This window comes from Rhinoderma darwinii, chromosome 13 (genome assembly GCF_050947455.1).
Source record: "Rhinoderma darwinii isolate aRhiDar2 chromosome 13, aRhiDar2.hap1, whole genome shotgun sequence".
NCBI classification, from domain to species: domain Eukaryota; kingdom Metazoa; phylum Chordata; class Amphibia; order Anura; family Rhinodermatidae; genus Rhinoderma; species Rhinoderma darwinii.
Window position 1 is genome coordinate 48,329,842 of NC_134699.1, and position 18,944 is coordinate 48,348,785.

The 18,944-nt window shown below is 42.7% G+C and overlaps 1 protein-coding gene across 2 annotated transcripts in view; it reads right to left on the reverse strand.

Annotated features, from left to right (window-relative positions):
- Window positions 1-609: 609 nt before the first annotated feature.
- CYTH1 (cytohesin 1) overlaps window positions 610-18,944 on the reverse strand; it is a 36,426-nt gene continuing 18,091 nt past the window's right edge. For both annotated transcript variants that reach the window (XM_075845979.1, XM_075845978.1), the window contains exons 10-13: window positions 15,305-15,383; window positions 11,136-11,207; window positions 9,431-9,585; window positions 610-1,770 (exon numbers count right to left, since the gene is read on the reverse strand). In XM_075845979.1, coding sequence (XP_075702094.1) covers window positions 1,692-1,770; window positions 9,431-9,585; window positions 11,136-11,207; window positions 15,305-15,383 — 385 coding nt within the window. In that variant the 3' untranslated portion in view covers window positions 610-1,691. The remainder of the gene's footprint in view (window positions 1,771-9,430; window positions 9,586-11,135; window positions 11,208-15,304; window positions 15,384-18,944) is intronic.

The following is an 18,944-nucleotide window of genomic DNA, read 5'->3' on the forward strand; positions in this document are numbered from 1 at the left end:
GGTTACTGACAAATCTGTTCTCAATAAAGATAGGTTATTGTGAACCATGCATAGAGGCAAACAACTTTCAGAAGACGTGTTATTAAGATGCATAAAGCTGGAAGAGGCTATAAAAGCATTGCTTCTTTTTCTTGTAACTATAGTTGTATAAAATAATCAGGTCACTCCAAAAGATGCTTGTTTTTCAGAAATGTAACCCATCTTCTCCATTTCTTTGGTTGCACGTCGTTGAACCTGCTCCGGCTTTTTCTGTCTTGTACAGAGATCCAACTGGTAGGGAGGGCAATGCTCTCTGAGAAATAGTATGCCAAATAGCGGTCCTCAAGAAGAAAGAAAACTTTCTTTCTAGTATCACCTTACCCAAGTCAAGTTTCAAGGCTCGGTCATTGACTTACAGGTTAGTCACCTGTAGGTGGTACTAGATACAGTACATCTTCTGGAGGAAAGATATTTTACATACCTCAATAGTGAGGATGAATAATTTTATGTGGTCTCTGCCTATGTAGAGTATAATTCAAACAGGGCCAGGACATACAGAGATACAGTAATGGCTAGAAATGTGAAGATAATATAAATCGCATATATAATAAACCATGTTATACACAAGTATTATTTATTAGTTCAACTTTAATGTATTTGTTACATATAGAAAATCAGTAGTTCATTTTCAGCTATAAATTATGACTAAAGTTTCATAAATCTTAAAAGACATAAATTATTTAATATCAAGATAACTTGATATGCTATACCCACCCCACCCCCATATCTTTACAGGTTAAGCTGCTACAAAATGACATTTAGCATTTTAAGGTTTAACAGAACCATAAAACTGCAAAAAAAAGTACACCTGTCACGAGACACCATGGACAATGCATGTTACTACACTTACACTAAGCCAATTAGCCATTCAATACAACTAGTAAGTTGTGTCAGCGGCTCTCGGACTATCAGCTTTGCCAAAAGCAGTTAACAGTCTAAGCTTTCTATTTATTGCATTGCCCAGCTCTAAAGGACCTTTTACATGGGCAAATTATCGGGCAAACGATCATTCATAGAATGCTCGTTGCCGATAATTGCCCTGTGTAAACAGGGCAATGATCAGCAGATGAACGAGAAAACGCTTGATCATCTGCTGATCGTATCGTTAAAAAAAATATATATATATTAGAGTTGTCAGCAGCACATCTCCCTGTCTGAACAGGGAGACGCGCTGCCGACATAATAATGTATGGGGACGAGCGATCGAAGTAATGAGCACTCGTCCCGATCCATAGCTCCTTGTGACTGGAGCAAAGGAGCGCCGATCAACGAGCGATCACTTTGAGCGGTGCTCGTTGCACTGGCCAAAATAAGCCGGTGTAAGAGGACATTAAGCACCCACTAGGTTATGAGAAACTTGTAGATGGCCTTGCTGTTTGTTTCATAGAAAGTTTCACTTTAAAGTAAACAAATGGGTATTGCACAGAAGAAGAACATAAAACCTCCTCTGCCTCCCTGCTGAAAAATTATTGTACTATATACAAATACTGAAACATTACTGACAGTACATATTACATGAAAATACTTGCAAGAAATAAATAGGTAATAAAAGGCACATAATGGTATTATTCCAGGTTGCAGATGGCCAGAAAATATATAAAACATCTCACTGCATAGCGTACCGTAAACTTTCAGCTTTACAGAAAAATATTTTAGTGTCTCTTTGTAGATGAAACCTTCTTCTTTCGGGCAGCCAGCATTTCATAAAACGGGTCCCTGCTTATCGCAGCTCTACATTGTGAAAAATTCGAGTTAGAAGGTTGCGGCTTATAAGAAAATAAAAAGGGAAAACAAGCTCTCATTGTATACGGACAGCGATTAACTCCTCACGTGTAGGTCGCAACAGTTTAAATACTCAGCATTTTATGTATATACAATGTATTTGGAAAGTCTTCAGACCCTTTCAATTTTTTCACATTTTGTTATGTCGAGACTTTGTTCTACAATTCAAGGTTTTCCCCATCACTCTGCACTCAATACGCCATAATGACAAAGTGAAACAGAATGTTAGTAATCTTTGCTAATTTATTGAAAAGGAAAAACTAAAATCTTGCATTAACTTAAGTATTCAGACCCTTTACTCAGGACTTAGTTGAAGCACCTTTGGCAGTGATAACAGCCTCCAGTCTTCTTGGGTATGATGCCACAAGGTTTGATAACAACCTACGGTCTTCTTGGGTATGATGCCACAAGGTTTGGTAACAGCCTCCAGTCTTCTTGGGTATGATTCCACAAGGTTTGATAACAGCCTCCAGTCTTCTTGGGGATGATGCCACAAGGTTTGATAACAGCCTCCAGTCTTCTTGGGGATGATGCCACAAGATTTGCATTCCAGGATTTGGGGATTTTCTGCCATTCTCTGCAGATCCTCTCTAGCTCTGTCAGGTTGGATCAGGATCAAAAGTGAACAGCCATTTTCAGGTCTTAACAGAGATGTCTGATTGGGTTCATGTTCATGCTCTGGCTGGGCCACTTAAGGACATTCGCAGAGTTGTACCTAAGTCCCCCTTGTGTTATCTTGGCTGTGTGCTTAGGGTCTATGTCTGGTTGGAAGGTGAACCTATGGCCCAGTCTGAGGTCCAGAGCACTCTGGATCAGGTTTTCATTAAGAATATCTCTGTACTTTGCTCCATTCATCTTTTCCTCAACCCGGACCAGTCTCCCTGTCCCAGCCGTTCAAAAACACCCACACAGCATGATGCTGCCCTCACCATGCTTCACTGTAGGAATGGTATTGGGAGGGTGATGAGCAGTGCCTGGTTTCCTCCAGACGTGAAGCTTAGAATTGAGGCCAAAAAGTTCAACCAGACCACAGAATCTTGTTTCTCAGTGTCTGTCTTTTAGGTGCTTTTTTTTTTTTACAAACTCCAGGTGGGCTTTCATGTGTCTTCTACTGAGGAGAGGCTTCTTTCTGGCCACTCTGCAATAAAGCCCAGATTGGTGGAGTGCTGCAGTAATAGTGGACCTTCTGGAAGTTTCTCTCCTGCACACAGGATATTTGAAGCTCAGCAGAGTGAGCATTGGGCCCTTCTCCGCCGATTACATAGTTTGGTGGGGCAGACGCTCTAGGAAGAGTCCTGGTTGTTCCATTTAAGAATTATGGAGACCACTCTGCTCTTGGGAACTTTCAGTGCAGCAGAAATTGTTTTGTACCCTTCTCCAGATCTGTGCCTCCACACAATCCTATGTCTGAGCTCTACAGGCAGTTCTTTCCACCCAATGGCTTGGTTTTTGCTCTGATATGCATTGTCAGTTGTTAGACCTTTATATAGACAGGGGTTTGTCTTTCCAAATCATGTCCAGTCAAAGGAATTTACCACAGGTGGACTCCAATCAAGGCGTAGAAATTTTTTAAAGGTAATCTAGAGAAATGGCAGGCCCCCAGAGATACATTTTAATAGTCATAGCAAAGGGTCTGAATACTTACGTCCATATGAAATTTAAGTTTTAACCCCTTAATGACCAAGCCATTTTTTACGTTTTTCCATCGTCGCATTCCAAGAGCTATAACCTTTTTATTTTTGCGTCGACATAGCTGTACAAGGTCTTGTTTTTTGCAGGACAAGTTGTATTTTTTAATAGCACCATTTTGAGGTACATATTATTTATTGATTAACTTTTATTAACTGTTTTTTTTGGGGGGGGGGAATGGAAAAAAAAAACCTGAAATTTCGCCACTCTTTTTCGCGTCTTAAATCTACAGTAAAAACGCTTTTTTTTTCAATATTTGTTTTTGTGTCTCCATATTTGAAGAGCCGTAACGTTTTTATTTTTTCGCCGATGCGGTTGTATGAGGGCTTTTTTTTTGCGGGAAGACTTGTAGTTTGTATTGGTACCATTTTGGAGTAGATGCGACTTTTTGATCACTTTATCACATTTTTTTTAAGTCAGGATTCACAGAAAACAGCAATTTTTCCTTAGTTTTTTATTAAATTTTTTACGGCGTTCACCGTGTGGGTTAAATAATGTAATAGATTTATAGTCGGGGTCGTTACGGACGCGGCGATACTAAATATGTGTAACTTTTTTACTTTAATTTTGTTTTTTTAATAGTAAAGCATTTTGTAAGGGGAAAAGGTGGGTTTTTCATTTTTTTTTTTCACATTTTTTTTAAAATTAACTTTATTAAACTTTTTTTTTTACTTTTTTACTAGTCCCACTAGGGCACTTTAATATGCGATTCTCAGATCGCTATTATAATACACTGCAATACTTTTGTAATGAAGTGTATTACTGCCTGTCCGTTTAAAACGGACAGGCATCTGCTAGGTCATGCCTCCGGCATGATCTAGCAGGCATTCGCTCCAGGCAGACTTGGGGGCCTTTATTAGGCCCCCGGCTGCCATTGGAGACACAGACACTCGGCGATCGTATCGCCGGGTGTCGGTGGGAGAGAGAGGGAGCTCTCTCCTTCTCTCCAAAACCACTCAGATGCGGTGCACGCTATTGTGCACCTCATCTGAGGGGTTAAATGGGTGAGATCGATACTTATATTGATCTCACACGGCAGAGCAGGGACGCCCCCATCCCTCAGCTACATCTAGCAGCTGAGAGCAGGGAGATTTGACGGCTCCCTGCTCTGTTTACTTTATCCTGATGCAGTGCCGTAAAAAGGCATATGCATCAGAATAAAGCCCATTAGTGGCCGTCGTGAAAAGGCGTATTGGCGGTCACTAACAGGTTAATAATCGGTTTTCACTTTGCCATTATTGGGTATGGAGTGCAGATTGATGGAGAACTTGAATTTTTATTTTATTTTAGCACAAGTGTTAGGGATCTGCCAGGTACTTCATCTAGCTATACTCCTGGGATTAATCAATCCACACCTGAGGCCAGACCTGTTCGACTGACACCATCTCCCACCAACCAGGGTGGCAGGCTCAGGAGTGGGAGAGCCTATCGCGGCCTGGTCTGTCGGAGTTAGCTCCGCCCCCTGCCCTTTATTACCTGCCCTGTGCTCTCCCTCAGTGCTTGTAATTCTTTTGGATTCCTGGCCCCACTGCTGCTTGCTCCAGCCTGCTTCTGCCGTGCTTCTGCCTTGCTGCAGTTCTGCTTGACCTGCTTTGCTTTGCCCCTGGCTTGCTTCTGTCTCCGTGCCCGCTCGGGTGTACTCACTTCGTCCTGGTCCTGACTGTTCGTTCGCCGCCCCGTTCCCTCGAGGCGTTCCGTGGCTACTGCCCCCTTCCCTTGCGTGTTCCCTGTTTGTCTTCCTGTGCACTTAGCCAGCGTAGGGACCGCCGCCCAGTTGTACCTCGTCGCCTAGGGCGGGTCGTTGCAAGTAGGCAGGGACAGGGCGGTGGGTAGATTAGGGCTCACTTTCCCTTCATCTCCTTCCTGCCATTACAACAAGGCCTCAACATAACAAAATGTGAAGTACAAGGGTCTGAAGACTTTCCGAATACACTGTACAATGTGTACTATACTCACTGCCATTTTTCTTACTATAGCTCATACAAATATTTTACAAAACAATAATAATAGGATTTTTTGAACACTCCCAATAAAATAATTTTCTCGCCCACTTCTTTGGGGGATGCGGACCGTGGGTATATGCTGTTGCCACTAGGAGGCTTGACACTAAGAAATGAAAAAGTGGCCCCTCCTACAGGATATACGCTGCCCACAGACACTGAGCTATTCAGTTTGTCCACAAGCAGTAGAAGAGGCAGAAATAAAGTAAGAAAGGGAATGTCAAAACTTGAAAACACTAAGAGGGGTGCTGTGTCTCCCAATGAACTGGATGAGAAAATGATCTTAAGGGGAGTACTCAAGAAAAATAAAATAAGTTTTTTTCGTTCGTTATATTGGGGGACACAGACTGTGGGATGTCCTAGAGCATTACCCAGGAGCGGGAACAGAACACAGGAAATGGTCACCTATCAGATATGCCTGCAAGACCTTGCGACCCAGGGAAGCGGCAGCAGAAGCAAAGGCATCCACCTTATAGAACTCGACAAAAAAAAAAAAAAAAAAAGTAGGCCATGTGGCTGCCTTGCAGACCTGAACAGCTGAAGTCCAATGGCGCACGGCCCAGGATGATCCAACCGCTCTGGTAAAGTGGGCCTTACCCCAAACCCGGTAAGCCCCGTGAACAGTCATTCGAATCGGGCGAGCGATAGTGGCCTTAGAGGCCACCAATCCCTTCCTAGGACCATCAGAGAGTATAAACAAGGAATCCGACCTCCGGAAGTAAGCAGTGACGGAAAGTTACGTCTGCAAGGCACCGACAACATCCAGGTTGTGAAGGGAACGCTCCCTGGGATGACTGGTAGATGGACAAAAGGACGTTACTGTCCTGATGAAGGGTCAGAAATAGAGAATGGTAAAATAATGCCACCATTAAGAGACCATCCCGATGGAAGTCACTGACCATTAAAACTAATTTCCATGAAAAAAAAAAAAAAAAAGGAGAGGGAGATTTCTCATAAGGGTTCGAAGGGAGCCGACTGCAAGGCCACCCAAATCGTAGGATAAGGGGGAACCACGTGAGCAACCCCCCTGCAGAAAAGTGTTGACGTCAGCCTTAAACGCCAATTGGCAACTATACAAGATGAAAAGAGCAGACACCATTCAAACTGAGTGCTAAGGGAGAAGAATGTGATCCTCAAACCAACAAAAGTAGTCCTTCCAGGTACGATGGCAAATGTGGGCTGATGAAGGCTTCCTAGCCTTGAGTATAGTGAGAATAACACTCTCCGACAGCCACGAGCCCCCAGAACGGCAGCCTCAACAGCCATGCCGTTTAACATTGCGACAGCCTTGATCCATCAGAGGAGCTGAGGCAGGGGGGGGGGGGGGGACACATACAGGAGCCTAAAGTCAGTCCATAGCACCACGAGAGCGTCCACGGCACAGGCCTCTGCATCTCGGTTGATGAGGCCGGCAACTTGACGATTGAACCTGTAAGCCATCAGTTCTACGTCCGGTTGGCCCCACCTGAAACCTCCTGATGAAGAGACCACTCCACGGGATCTACCTTTTTTGCGACTGAGGAAGTCCATGAACCAGTTGTCAACCCCGGGAATGTGTACTGCCATCAGAGCAGGAACGTTCGCTTCCACCCAGGCCAGAGTTGTTGCGGCCTTGGCCATCACTGCTGTGCTGGCAATGACACCCTGGTGGATGAGATACACCACGGTGGTGGCATTGTCAATTTCAACTCACACCAGATGTCCGGACAGCGGCGCTGTCCAGTGCAGCAGGCAAATAAAGATGTCTCTCAGCTCCAGCAGGTTGATAAGAAGGAAGGATTCCTGTGGAGACCACAGCACCTAAGCCACGAGGTTCCGAAAGGAGAGGGTCAGTTTAGTGGAAGGAAAGATCCACCACAGAAGCAAGCGATGGACTGCGTGGGGAAGGATGAACTGGATTACACACTGATGGGTGCGCGTGTCGAACTATGCAAAGAGGATGGTCTCTTTTAAAGCTACCATGGTTCCAAGAACCCTCACGCAGAGGCAAAGTGAAGTCGGAGTGGCTGTTCACAAACGAATCCCATTCTAAAAGGACCAATAGGTGATCCGTAGGAAGAAACAACACAATTTGCTGTTAAGGAGACAGGCAAGATTTGGAGCAGTTAATAATCCAACCGAACAGACACTGTGTTCAGAGTGATCTGGAGCGCCATCTCGTTGTCCTCCCTGGAGGGGCACTTGATCACCGTGTCATCCATGTATGGGGTGACCGACACCCTTCTGGTTTGAAGGAGCGTCATCACGACCAAAAGAACCTTTGTAAAGACTCGTGGCTGAGCCACAAATTGGTAATGATGCAAAGCGCAGGTAGCGTTGGTGCTTTGACTAATAGGAATGTGCAGATACGTGTCCTAGATGTCCACCGAGGAAACAAACTCCCCCTGTTCCATGGAAGCGATGACAGATCGAAGGAATTCCATATGGAAATGACAGACCCTGACATGTGCGCGGAGACTTTTGAGGTCCAGGATGGACTGAACCGAGCCATCCTTTTTTGGTGTGACAAAAAAGGTTTGAGTAGAACCGCCAAAACCTTTGGGTCAGTGGTACCGGAAAGATGACCCCTTGAAGGTGCAGAGAGTCAATTGCTCGAAAAAAGACGGCCGCCCTGGCGGGGGAATGGGGAACAGCGAACTGAAAAACACACTGGAGCAAGGCTGGTCAATTCAATTTTGTATCCGGAGGATACCATTTCCTGAACCCAGAAATTCGGAATGTGTGAGAGCTAGACGTCCTTAAAGTGCAGAAGCCTGCCCCCACTCTAACTGAATCGAGCAGGGGCGCACCTTCAGGCAGAAGTGTACTTACTGACTCCAGCCTTTGCAGATGGGGTCAGGGTCGCCAAGAATGACAAGCGTTGAATTAAGGTTTGGTTTTCTGAGCCTGCAGTCTGGAGGACGTACCCACGAAAGGACCGAAAACTAGGATCCGCCATTTTGACAGGAGTGGACCGCTTGACCCTGTTTTGGGGGCGGGGAGTGCTTTTGCCACAAGTAGACTGAGATGATTTCATCCAATCTAGTTCCGAAGAGATGGGAGCCTGAAAAGGGAAGCACAGTCCGGGACCGCTTGGAAGCTGTACCAGAAGACCAAGATTTAAACCAGGTTGTCCCACAGATAGAATTGGAAGAAGCTGAAGCTCAGTGATTCACACTTTAGTAATGGAAGACACTGGTGGGAGATGTAACTTAAGCAGGTGGGTGACAGGAGCTGGCGCTCTTGTCCCACTTGTCTACGTAGGCAGATTGGACAACGGCGCATTTCTAATAGGACACCATCCGCCAGCCTTGGAGAGGACAACATGGAGACTATGTCAACTTTCCAGCTAAAAGGGGAAAAAATAAATGAAAAAATAAAACATAAAAAAATTGGTAAAGACTGCTGCATTAACAGAACGGTCTACCTCCTACAGACACTAAGGTAAGACTGAATAGCTCAGTGTCTGTGGGCAGGGTATAGCCTGTAGGAGGGGCCACTTTTTCATTTCTTCGTGTCAATCTTCCTAGTGGCAACAGCATATACCCATGGTCTGTGTCCACCAATGTAAAATATTAGCTCCTATGTGTAGAAATTTTTTACTTCCCCTTTCCCCATCCCACTTCCCCTTTCCCATCCCTTGGTTGAACTTGATGGACATATGTCTTTTTTCAACCGTACAAACTATGTAACTATGAATGAGAAATATATTTACAAAGTTCAATGGACACACTTGTAGTGCATAGCTTAAAAGGAAAACTCTAGGCAAAAATAAATATTACAAACTCCCCCTATAAAAAAGGCTAGTCAGTCATCTTGGGTGAGACCATGCTGAAGACATATGAACCCCCTAGTTGGACTTCAGGTAACTGAAGCCGTCATTATGTCACATACACATGCATTTTATTCTCACAAGGCTGACAAGTCATATTGGCACTTACTTTATACTTTTTATCCACTCATCTTTCTCTTCTGGTGTTGGTGCAGAAATTCGATACACCATGTGGTTCCCCTCTACGACTCTACCATCAGCTTCTGTCTTGCATGCCTTGATTACCTGGTCTTTGTTGTCTGGTATAAACAGCTCAAAAGAGTTCTAGAAAAAAACGACCGATCAGGAATGAGAATGTGCTTGGCAGGACTGAGAAAGGTACAAGAAAGTGGAGGTGTTTATTATAAGAATTTTTATTGAAAAGGGGAGAGGGTAATAAGACGCCGTCAGACCCAATTGGCAGTGGCTTATCTTCTAGTGGGAACAAAGAATTAGGGTAAGATCCAACATACTTGATCCTTCTCCCCCTGACATTAGATTGGTGACTGATCTGGTCGTAAATTCAGCGGATTCCTTCAAGTTTAGTCTAATGTGCACCTTTAGAGTGGGTTCAAATAAAAGACTTTCTAACAATGTTATGTATCAAAGGCAAGCGCCTACCCAATGACCTTGTTTTAGGCAGTAGTGGAAAAATGCTGCAAAGTAAGAATGCTTCAAAAAAAATAAAAAAATATAAATAGAAGTGTTACATTGCAAAGGCAACTTAGAACCTTTTTTATAGGGTGGAAGAAGGCCTAGAATAGCTTCCTCCATTCTTACGACCCGAAGCCGTACAGGAGGGGGGGGGGGGGGGGGCTGGGAATGCCTAACATTCTGAACTACCACAAAGTGTTAATAGTCAAACAATTAAGCTCGTGGATATCTCCATCACCGAATACCAACTGGACGTCAATAGAGCAACATCTTACTAGAGGTAACTCCCTTTACAATCTCAACTTGGCTTATGCTTTAAAACTATCTCTTGGTGAGAGTCTCTCTACAACACTGGCTCTCCTTACTTACGAATACATCTAGTAGTGGTGTGGATGACCCCCATCCCCACCCCTCTGGCTGTATTGGAACTATTGATCCCAAACTTGCAGATCAAAGATTGGTCCAGGAACAGACTTTGTTACGTCTCAGATTTGTTTCATGAGAACGGAATTAGACCATTTTCGGATCTACTGTCTTTATTTCATATAACGGATAGGGATAAAGATATATTTATACACACACACACACACACACACACACACATAAATATATATATATATATATATATATATATAGCTCATAATAAAATATGCTCTAAAATAAGAGGGTTCAGAGAGAAGGGGCAAATAGATAAGGTGTAATGGAGGGTAGATAGAAGTGGAATGTTCCTAAATCCATGTTGGCACATTAAAGGTCCTCTGTTATTTTAAATGAAGTTTCCATAAGGAAAACATAATGGCTTCCCTTGGTAAGGGTCCTCTTACAAGGCCCGCCGTGGCCGTGTAAACGAGCGTCGATCAACAAGACGCTCATGTGAATGCTCATTTGCCCGATAAGTGGCCCATGTAAAGGGGCCTTAAGGGTCTCACAGCAGTGGTGTCAACACTGTAGTGTCATAATGATGTTATGATCACGTTCCCCATGTTCCATAAAAATCCAGCTAGGGCTCAAGAAAACAAAGAGGACAGCTATTTTGGTTGCCTAAAGCAATACATATTTGACCGCTAATTATAACAGTTGTCCTCTAATTTTCTAACATCAGAAAGGATACCTGCATGCTGGTCAACAATAATGGTATTTTCCAATGTGTTTGTCTTAACACAAAAAAAAACAAAACTTACAGGCTTCTTGGAGTCTTCAACCTCCCGGATGCTCAAGTTTTCTAAAGGTATAATTCCCCGAGGCTCCTTGTCCTGAAAAAATACATAATTAAACATTAAGATAAAGCATTAGAATGGAGTATGTTTGTTTAGATTATATATTTTTACTTTAAAAAACACCCTTCGTATTCTAAATGAAATTTGACCTGATCACAAAATGGTTGAAAGCCCTCAGGCCCTAAAGTGATAAATATGAATATTTGTACAGATTTCAGAAGCAGAAGCCAATAGTCTGAAGTTTTTAGAATTCAAACCTACCACGTTCTAACTTATAGTCAGAGATCAGTTACCTGTCCCCATTCTTCTCCACTCAGAATTAAATTATATTAGACTGTCCTGTATGAAAAATTTGGACATGTCAATGCCACTAATGCACTCTTATCTGTGGCCCCACGAACATTTTCTATTTTTAAGTTAGTCATGGCCATTAGATTTCTCAGCGGATTTCAGAGTCAATCTATTGTTTCTATAGACAGTCTTTCAAAGTCTGCCATAAGGAAGGAGAGGGGGGAAAATAAAACAGGTTAAATTTTTACGGTCATATCCCGTTTCTCCGCAGAGATAAGCAGTATCAAAAATGTCTGTAAGCCACTTATCTACCCCACCTACTGAAATAAAATTCCTGTTGCCCAAAAAGCTGAAAGACTAGAAAACAAAACACACAATATGGATGCTTTACAGTGTAACAAACATGTGATCTGCTCCGAAACGCATTGCCTTCCTTAAACTGTAAAAAAGTTCTCTGGTTTCAAGACTATGATTGATAAATTAGCCACGTAAGCTACGCTTGTTCATCGGCTGATTGCAGGCAAAATGGTATCCCTGTAATCGTATTAACCTGCAGAATAAAGTTAGCAGTTTTTACCGCACGGTGAACGCCGTAAAAACAAAACCACCCAAAAGATTGCTATTTTTTTCCTATTCCACCCCACATATATATTTTTTCTTGTTTCCCACTACATTATATGGTACAAGAAATGGTGCTGTGAAAATCTACAACTCATCCCACAAAAAACAAGCCCTCATATGGCAATATTGATGGAAAAATAAAAAAAGTTACAGCTTTTGGAATATGGGGAGGAAAAAAACAAGTGAAAATACGAAAAATGGCTGCGGAGGGAAGGGGTTATAGAAACACTCGGACAATTTGTTTTGCATATATCATGCTAACTCATTAGCAATATTCTAGTAGCGTCATTTGTTGTTTTTTTCCAGCTCCGTTACATCTATACATTTTTAACCCTTTCATTAAGGGCACCTGTGTCATGTGATCTCAATCTGACCACCAAAATAGACCATGCACTCATGTGTAGACAGGAGGTCAAGTCTCTCCTGTGTGTCTGACTTCCTGTGAACTACAGGATTACATCATCACCTATCAAATCCCCCCCTGGTAGCTCTAACCCTCTATCAACCCTGCTACGCGCACCTTTTTCCTCTGTATGTCCCTCCGTGCATATAGTGCTACTGAAGAGATCATTTATTCCCTAAGGAAGAAGGAATACAGTGATATAATAGGCGAGTCCGTAATAAATAGCTACAGAGTTATAAAACTCACCTCACACTGTCTATAGAAAAAAAGGGAGGAAACCTCCAGCTCACCAGCCCTGCGTCTCCTGTTCAGGCATCGCTCGTATCTCCGTGATGGTTCACGGTGAGTAACATATAACAAGGAAGAGTGCGATCCAGCGCTGAAGAGTGGTTTAAAAGGAATCAATGTTCCCAATTTTTTTTTAACAAACAAAATAATAAAATGTAGAGACGCAGTAGCAAGGTGGTTATTAAAGTCAGTCTGACTACAAGCCATGATTAAGGACACGAGCCATGTCTGAAACGCGTAGGCAATTGACTTCAGCGCTGGATCGCACTCTGCCTTGTTATATCACACGGTCTATACTATCTATTAATGCTGTGTTCATAGAGTCCCGTGTATTTCTATGAGATGCTGCTTCTCACTGCCTCCTGCGTAAAAACTGACATGGAATAATCTATCACAAAATGAGGGAGGGGACACAGGCTGAGCTGCATCACATAGGATACACAGACTCTGCCGTGTGAGGACAGCAGTTGTATGTCACTTGCTGCACTTAGATAGGAGCAGAGCGAGTGCAGTGTGAGGAGACTGCCCTCTCTGCCTCTGCGAATCGTCATGGGAAATATAGCCTGCATTAGGGTAACCATATCACAGGGGAAGAAGGAACCAAGATAGCAGACAACCCATAAATGGCTTATTAACTAAAACAGGTATACAGAAGGCATACGCAGGAACCTCCACATTTTTTCTTTAATAATAGGCAATAAATATTTTGCTGGAGTGCTTTTTTTAAGGCCCTTTTCTTTCAATAACCATACATTGCTAGCAATCCTCAATCCACACATATTGCAGCCTGGTCATACAAATATAAAGAATACAATTGCATGTCATTTTTTAATTGTGACTTTACTTTCAATCGCCCTGACAGTCCTCCTATATATACAATCAGATCATTGTATGATTGTTGGACTTATAGGGGTTTGGACAATCCCTACTCGTTTGTCGGCTGATCGCTGCCATGTTTACACGAGACAATAAATCGGGAACGAGAATTTGTAAGAACGCTCGTTCTGGTGATTATTGGTCCGTGTAAATGGGCCTTTACAGTATGTTCACACGGTATATATGTGTGAAGCAGAAAATACGAGACTGATTTAAAGTGAAAACAGCCTCTGAATCCAGCTGGTTTTGGAGCAGATTTTTAAAGCGTTTTTTTTATTTTTACAAGCGTTTTTTAAGCATATTTTAGAGGTGTATTTTCAAAGCTTTTTTGTTGTGTCAATAGAAAATCAGCTTGTAAAACGTATCGTGAAGTGACATGTCACAGTTTTTGTGAAGCGTATTTTTATGAGGCGTTTTTTTTTTTTTAAATTCAGCAGCTTAAAAATCATGAAGAAGCGATTTGCAGGGGTATTTCAAATGTATTTTTGAGCGTAATACAAACGTTTTACACTCCGAAATATGCCTGAAAATAAGCTGTGTGCACATGACCTTACTCCTTAGGCCCTGTTCACACTGAGTTGCTTTATACGTTTTTTTGATGAGTTGGAAAACGCGCCAAAAAACGTCCGAAAACGCCTCAATGGGAGGCGGAAGAGTTTTATTTTCTGCGAGCGGTAAAACAGTCTCGCGGGAAATAGAAGCGACATGCCCCATCTTCGGGCGTTTATGTCTCTGACCTCCCATTGACATCAATGGGAGGCAGAGAAAGCGTTTTTCGCGGTGCTCAATGGCCGCGGGAGAAAAACGCGGCAAATGGCGTGCAGGCAGATGAAAATCTGCCTCAAAATTCCGGACGGAATTTTGAGGCAGAATTTTCTGCCTGCAAAAAACTCTGTGTGAACAGGACCTTAGATTTCGTGTTTTTTTTCTAGTTCTGCATTCATAACCATGGTTTCTGCGCAGCATATTTTCTTTCCATTAAGGCAGGCTTCCCAAATTCTTCATGGAATAGTTCCTTTGCAGCACTTTTAGCTGATCTTGCATTTCAGGATAGCAAATGACTAGTTCTGCAAACTTCTCCAAGAGAGACAGTAGCTTTTTCCATCAGAGACATTTATGACAAATCCACATGATAGGTCATAAATGTCAGTAGATGCGGGTCCCACCCCTGCTCAGCGAGCTACGCGGTTTTCTCCTTTATGGTCGGAAACCAGTGGGAACACAAAGAGGTAGAACAGGCTTTAGGGGCCCCGTTGCAGAGTTAGGTGTGTATCCCAGAGGTGGGACCCGCATATATATGACATATCCTGTGAATATGTCATAAATGTCCCTCGTGGGAAAACCCCTTTAACTTTTTTCAGTCCAACTAACATGAAGGGTTGTGAATGAGGGTTTGCTCTTTAGCACTCTTATTTTACAATATATAGAATCCCTTTCCTCCACACTATGGGGAATATTTTTAAGTCTATTAATGAAAGCCTAATGACAAAAGCAAGTGACGCTGCCTCTTCTGCTGATTGGTTGGGGTTCTAGCGATGGGTTCCCAAGGATAGACCCTCAATGTAAAATCCCTAAAAAAATACCCGTTAAATTAATCTCATCGGGTCATAAAAATTAGTGATCACATTGTACTTTTCACACACATTCCCCTCACCGTAGTGTACTCAAAATAGTACAAACAGTTGTCTGTCAAAATAAACCAGCGTCTTTTCCATGTCTTAACACGACCACCTGCAAGTCAAAAGAGGAATGCATATAGGCAAAATTATTTTTGTTATAGATAAAAAACAAACACAGGGTTAAAGTCTAAGTGATCAGCAGGACATGTGACATTTGGGGCTTCGTTCACATCAGCGTCGGGGGTTCCGTTCATGGGTTTGGTCAGACATTTCCGCCAGGGGAACCCATGAACGGAAACCAAACAGAAGCCATTGATTTCAAAGGTAATGCTTCCGTTGCCAATGGTTTTTAGTTTGTCTCCGTTCCACAAGGCTTCTATTGTTTCGGCGGAATAGCGTAATCGACTACGCTATTGATTCTGCCGGAAACCTTACGGAACGGAGACAAACTAAAAACCATTGGCAACGGAATCATTACCATTGAAGTCAATGATAATGAAAACGAAAAGCTATGGTTTTCGTTCATTGTTTCCCCTGACGGAAAGGTCTGACGGAACCCATGAACGGAACCCCAGCGCGGATGTGAACGAAGCCTTACATGAGGAGGTAAGCAGCAACGTATTTTCTTCGATCACAAAGAAAATCACACCCGTCAACTAGATAATAGACAAACATTGCCTACTCAGACATAGAAAAGGTATTAATTAGTATTACAAAGAGAACGCAAAAGCCCAGTGAAAGCGGAAATAAAAATATAGCACCGTTCAGTTAACCATGTCGATGCCGGCCATAGTTACATCCCGCATTGACAGAACCAGAGCGTCAGCCATAATGTTCTCACATTTTGTAAAGTCTGACTAACTCCCCAGTGCCACCTTACCCTTGGAGTCCTTTACCCCTACAGCCCCTAGCGAACCACCTAACCTACCTGCTCTCGATGCCTCCACTGTGGCCCCTCACCAGCTACCACTGACTATAGAAGTCCACTCACCCAAACCCCAGAAGATCCCTTACCACATGGTTATGATTTTTGTAATTCCCTACGAATCTCGCTAAGTAAACCTAGACATAATCGGTTATCTCTGCATTCTGCATACTCCGTTCTCTTAGGTTTCGTGGGTTTTATGGTTGTTGCATCCTACTTGGATGAGAAATTTAAAAAAATGTTGGGTTTGGACCCCATTTGCAGCACCATAGGGTGTCAGATAATGTATCAGAAACCAGCTTTAAATTCAGTAGCGTTTCTAGTTTTAGCAAGACTCACCTCTCGTCTGCCATACAAGGACTTCAAGAGAGTGATCTAGCCCTCAAGCTTTAGTAGGTTTATACACTACTAATATTTTTCTGTCATTTCCAGACAAAAATTAAAAAAAATTAGGCTACATTCACACGAGCATGACAGATTCCGGCAAGTAAAAAACGCATATAAATCTGTCCGTGTGCGTTGCGTTTTTGCATCAGTGTGCTTTGCGTGTGGCATGTTTTTCACACACTTGCAAGCACTTATTTGTTTTTTTCAATGTAATTTATGCCTGAAACACAGACAGCACACGGATGTGCATCCGTGTGCTGTCCGTGATTTTCTCTCACCCATTGCCTTCAATGGGCGACTAGGTTCATGAAAACGCACCAACATAGGACATGCAGAGACTTTCACGCAACGGACACTTGCTGCGTGAAAAACACCACTTGTGTGAATGACCCTGTTTAAATCAATGGGTCCGTGTGCTGTGCGTTATTTCAACGCTCAGCACACGGATAAGAATCAGGCTAGTCTGAATGAGCCCTTAAATGTAGCAAATATTTGTAGCAAAAACAGCATGTGTGAATATCTGACTCAAGAGGTCTGTCTGATAACAGACACATTTTTGGCCTGATTTCTACTTTTTGCGTTTGTCTAGACAATGGAATTGAGTAATCGTTGGTAGAAACAGGTTTCTCAAAGCCTAAACCTTGCTTTAGTCATAGTTTAGAAAACCTTCCTCTGAATATATTATTGCTGGCATGCAATATGGAACAAAATTTAAGTTAATTTGATTAAGGATGGACAGATTCTTAAAGTGCACAACACATTAAATAAAAGTTGCCTGAACCCTTAATTTCGGTGGGACCGGACAACTATCTAATGTGTATGGGGCCATCCCGACTCTCCCCCGACAGCAGATATTGGGGGAAAGAAGGATCACGCATGTTGGATTTGAACATGCCGATACTTTGTTCCCGGGGGAGATCAGCCGCTGTCAGAGATGTCTGGCAGCACGTTGTCCCCCCCCCTCTTCTATTGAAAAAACATTGGGTCGGCCATATGAGATATGCCTCTTAATGACCAACATTTTAGGTCTCATGCAAACGAGAATGTTCGGTCCGTGACATACAGACCGCATGTCGGCCGCATTTCCCGGACCGAATACAGTTCAGCGAGCCCGGCTCCTAGCATCATAGTTATGTATGATGCTTAGTGTTCCTGCCTCCCCGCGAGACTACTGTCCCGTACTGAAAATATGTTTCAGCACGGGACAGTATTCCCGCGGGGAGGCAGGGACACTAAGCATCATACATAACTATGATGCTAGGAGCCGGGCTCTCTGAACTGCGTTCGGTCCGGGAAATGCGGTCCGTATATCACGGATTGAACACGGTTGTGTGCTCGAGGCCTTAAACTTCTTAAATGGACACTCAGAAAAAAACTGATACTCTGTTATGCGAAGTACAGAGCCCAAGGGGTGGAGCATGACAGAGATACAAAGAACACCAAAAGAGAGAAGCTGTGGATCCCCCTCAAGCCCTGCACTAGGCATAACACAGTATCACTTTTCCTGGGGTATCCCTTTTAAATGTTTTGATGTATCAATGTGATCAAGGTTTTTTGATATAGGTAAGCCAATTTCGGCAAAAAAAACTTCCTTCTCAATATAGGAAAAAGTTTACCAGTTCTTATGGATTTTTCTAGAAGAGTATGTAAAATCTAATTTACAGTGAAACTGATCACTATAAGCTTGGTAATTAAAATCTGGAGGAATGTTTTCTAAAAAATGTCAGTCTGCTACTCAGAAGCCGATTTTTTAATTCTCTTGGAAGAGTCATCTGAACGCCCTCTAACAATGCGAAGGCACAAGTTAGATACAAAGAAGCAAAGCAGACAAGTCACCCAGTAAGAATTAAGCTTAGAATAATAAAAGCAGCTTTAGCTTGTGCCCAGCACCCATAGATAGTTAACATATGACCCATGCACCTACCTCCTGGAGCGTGGGGCAAAAAAGTGAAGCCCAAATGTAGAAAACATACAAGTAAAAAAGACAAGGAAACATAAAATTACAATTTGTATGTAAAAAAACAATACAACACCAACACATAAACGAATGTGGTTCTCTAAAGAATGACATAATAAAATAGTATCTGGTAGTAACATTACAAAGCATTAATGTACATATTGGATTGACATTGGTTCAAAGTATCATGTAAAGACCTGTGTAAGTCAAGAGCCTGAAACTGATAATATCAGGAGTTTAATCATTTACTAAACAGAGATAAAAAGTGCACTTTCTATTCCCCACAGAGAAAAATGTACCAGAAAAAAATATTGGAAATGAACAATCAACCATTATGTGCATTTCTTCAGGTTATACATAGAGTCCAGCCAAGGTCCAGTAAACCATTATAATGAGTCCACATTAC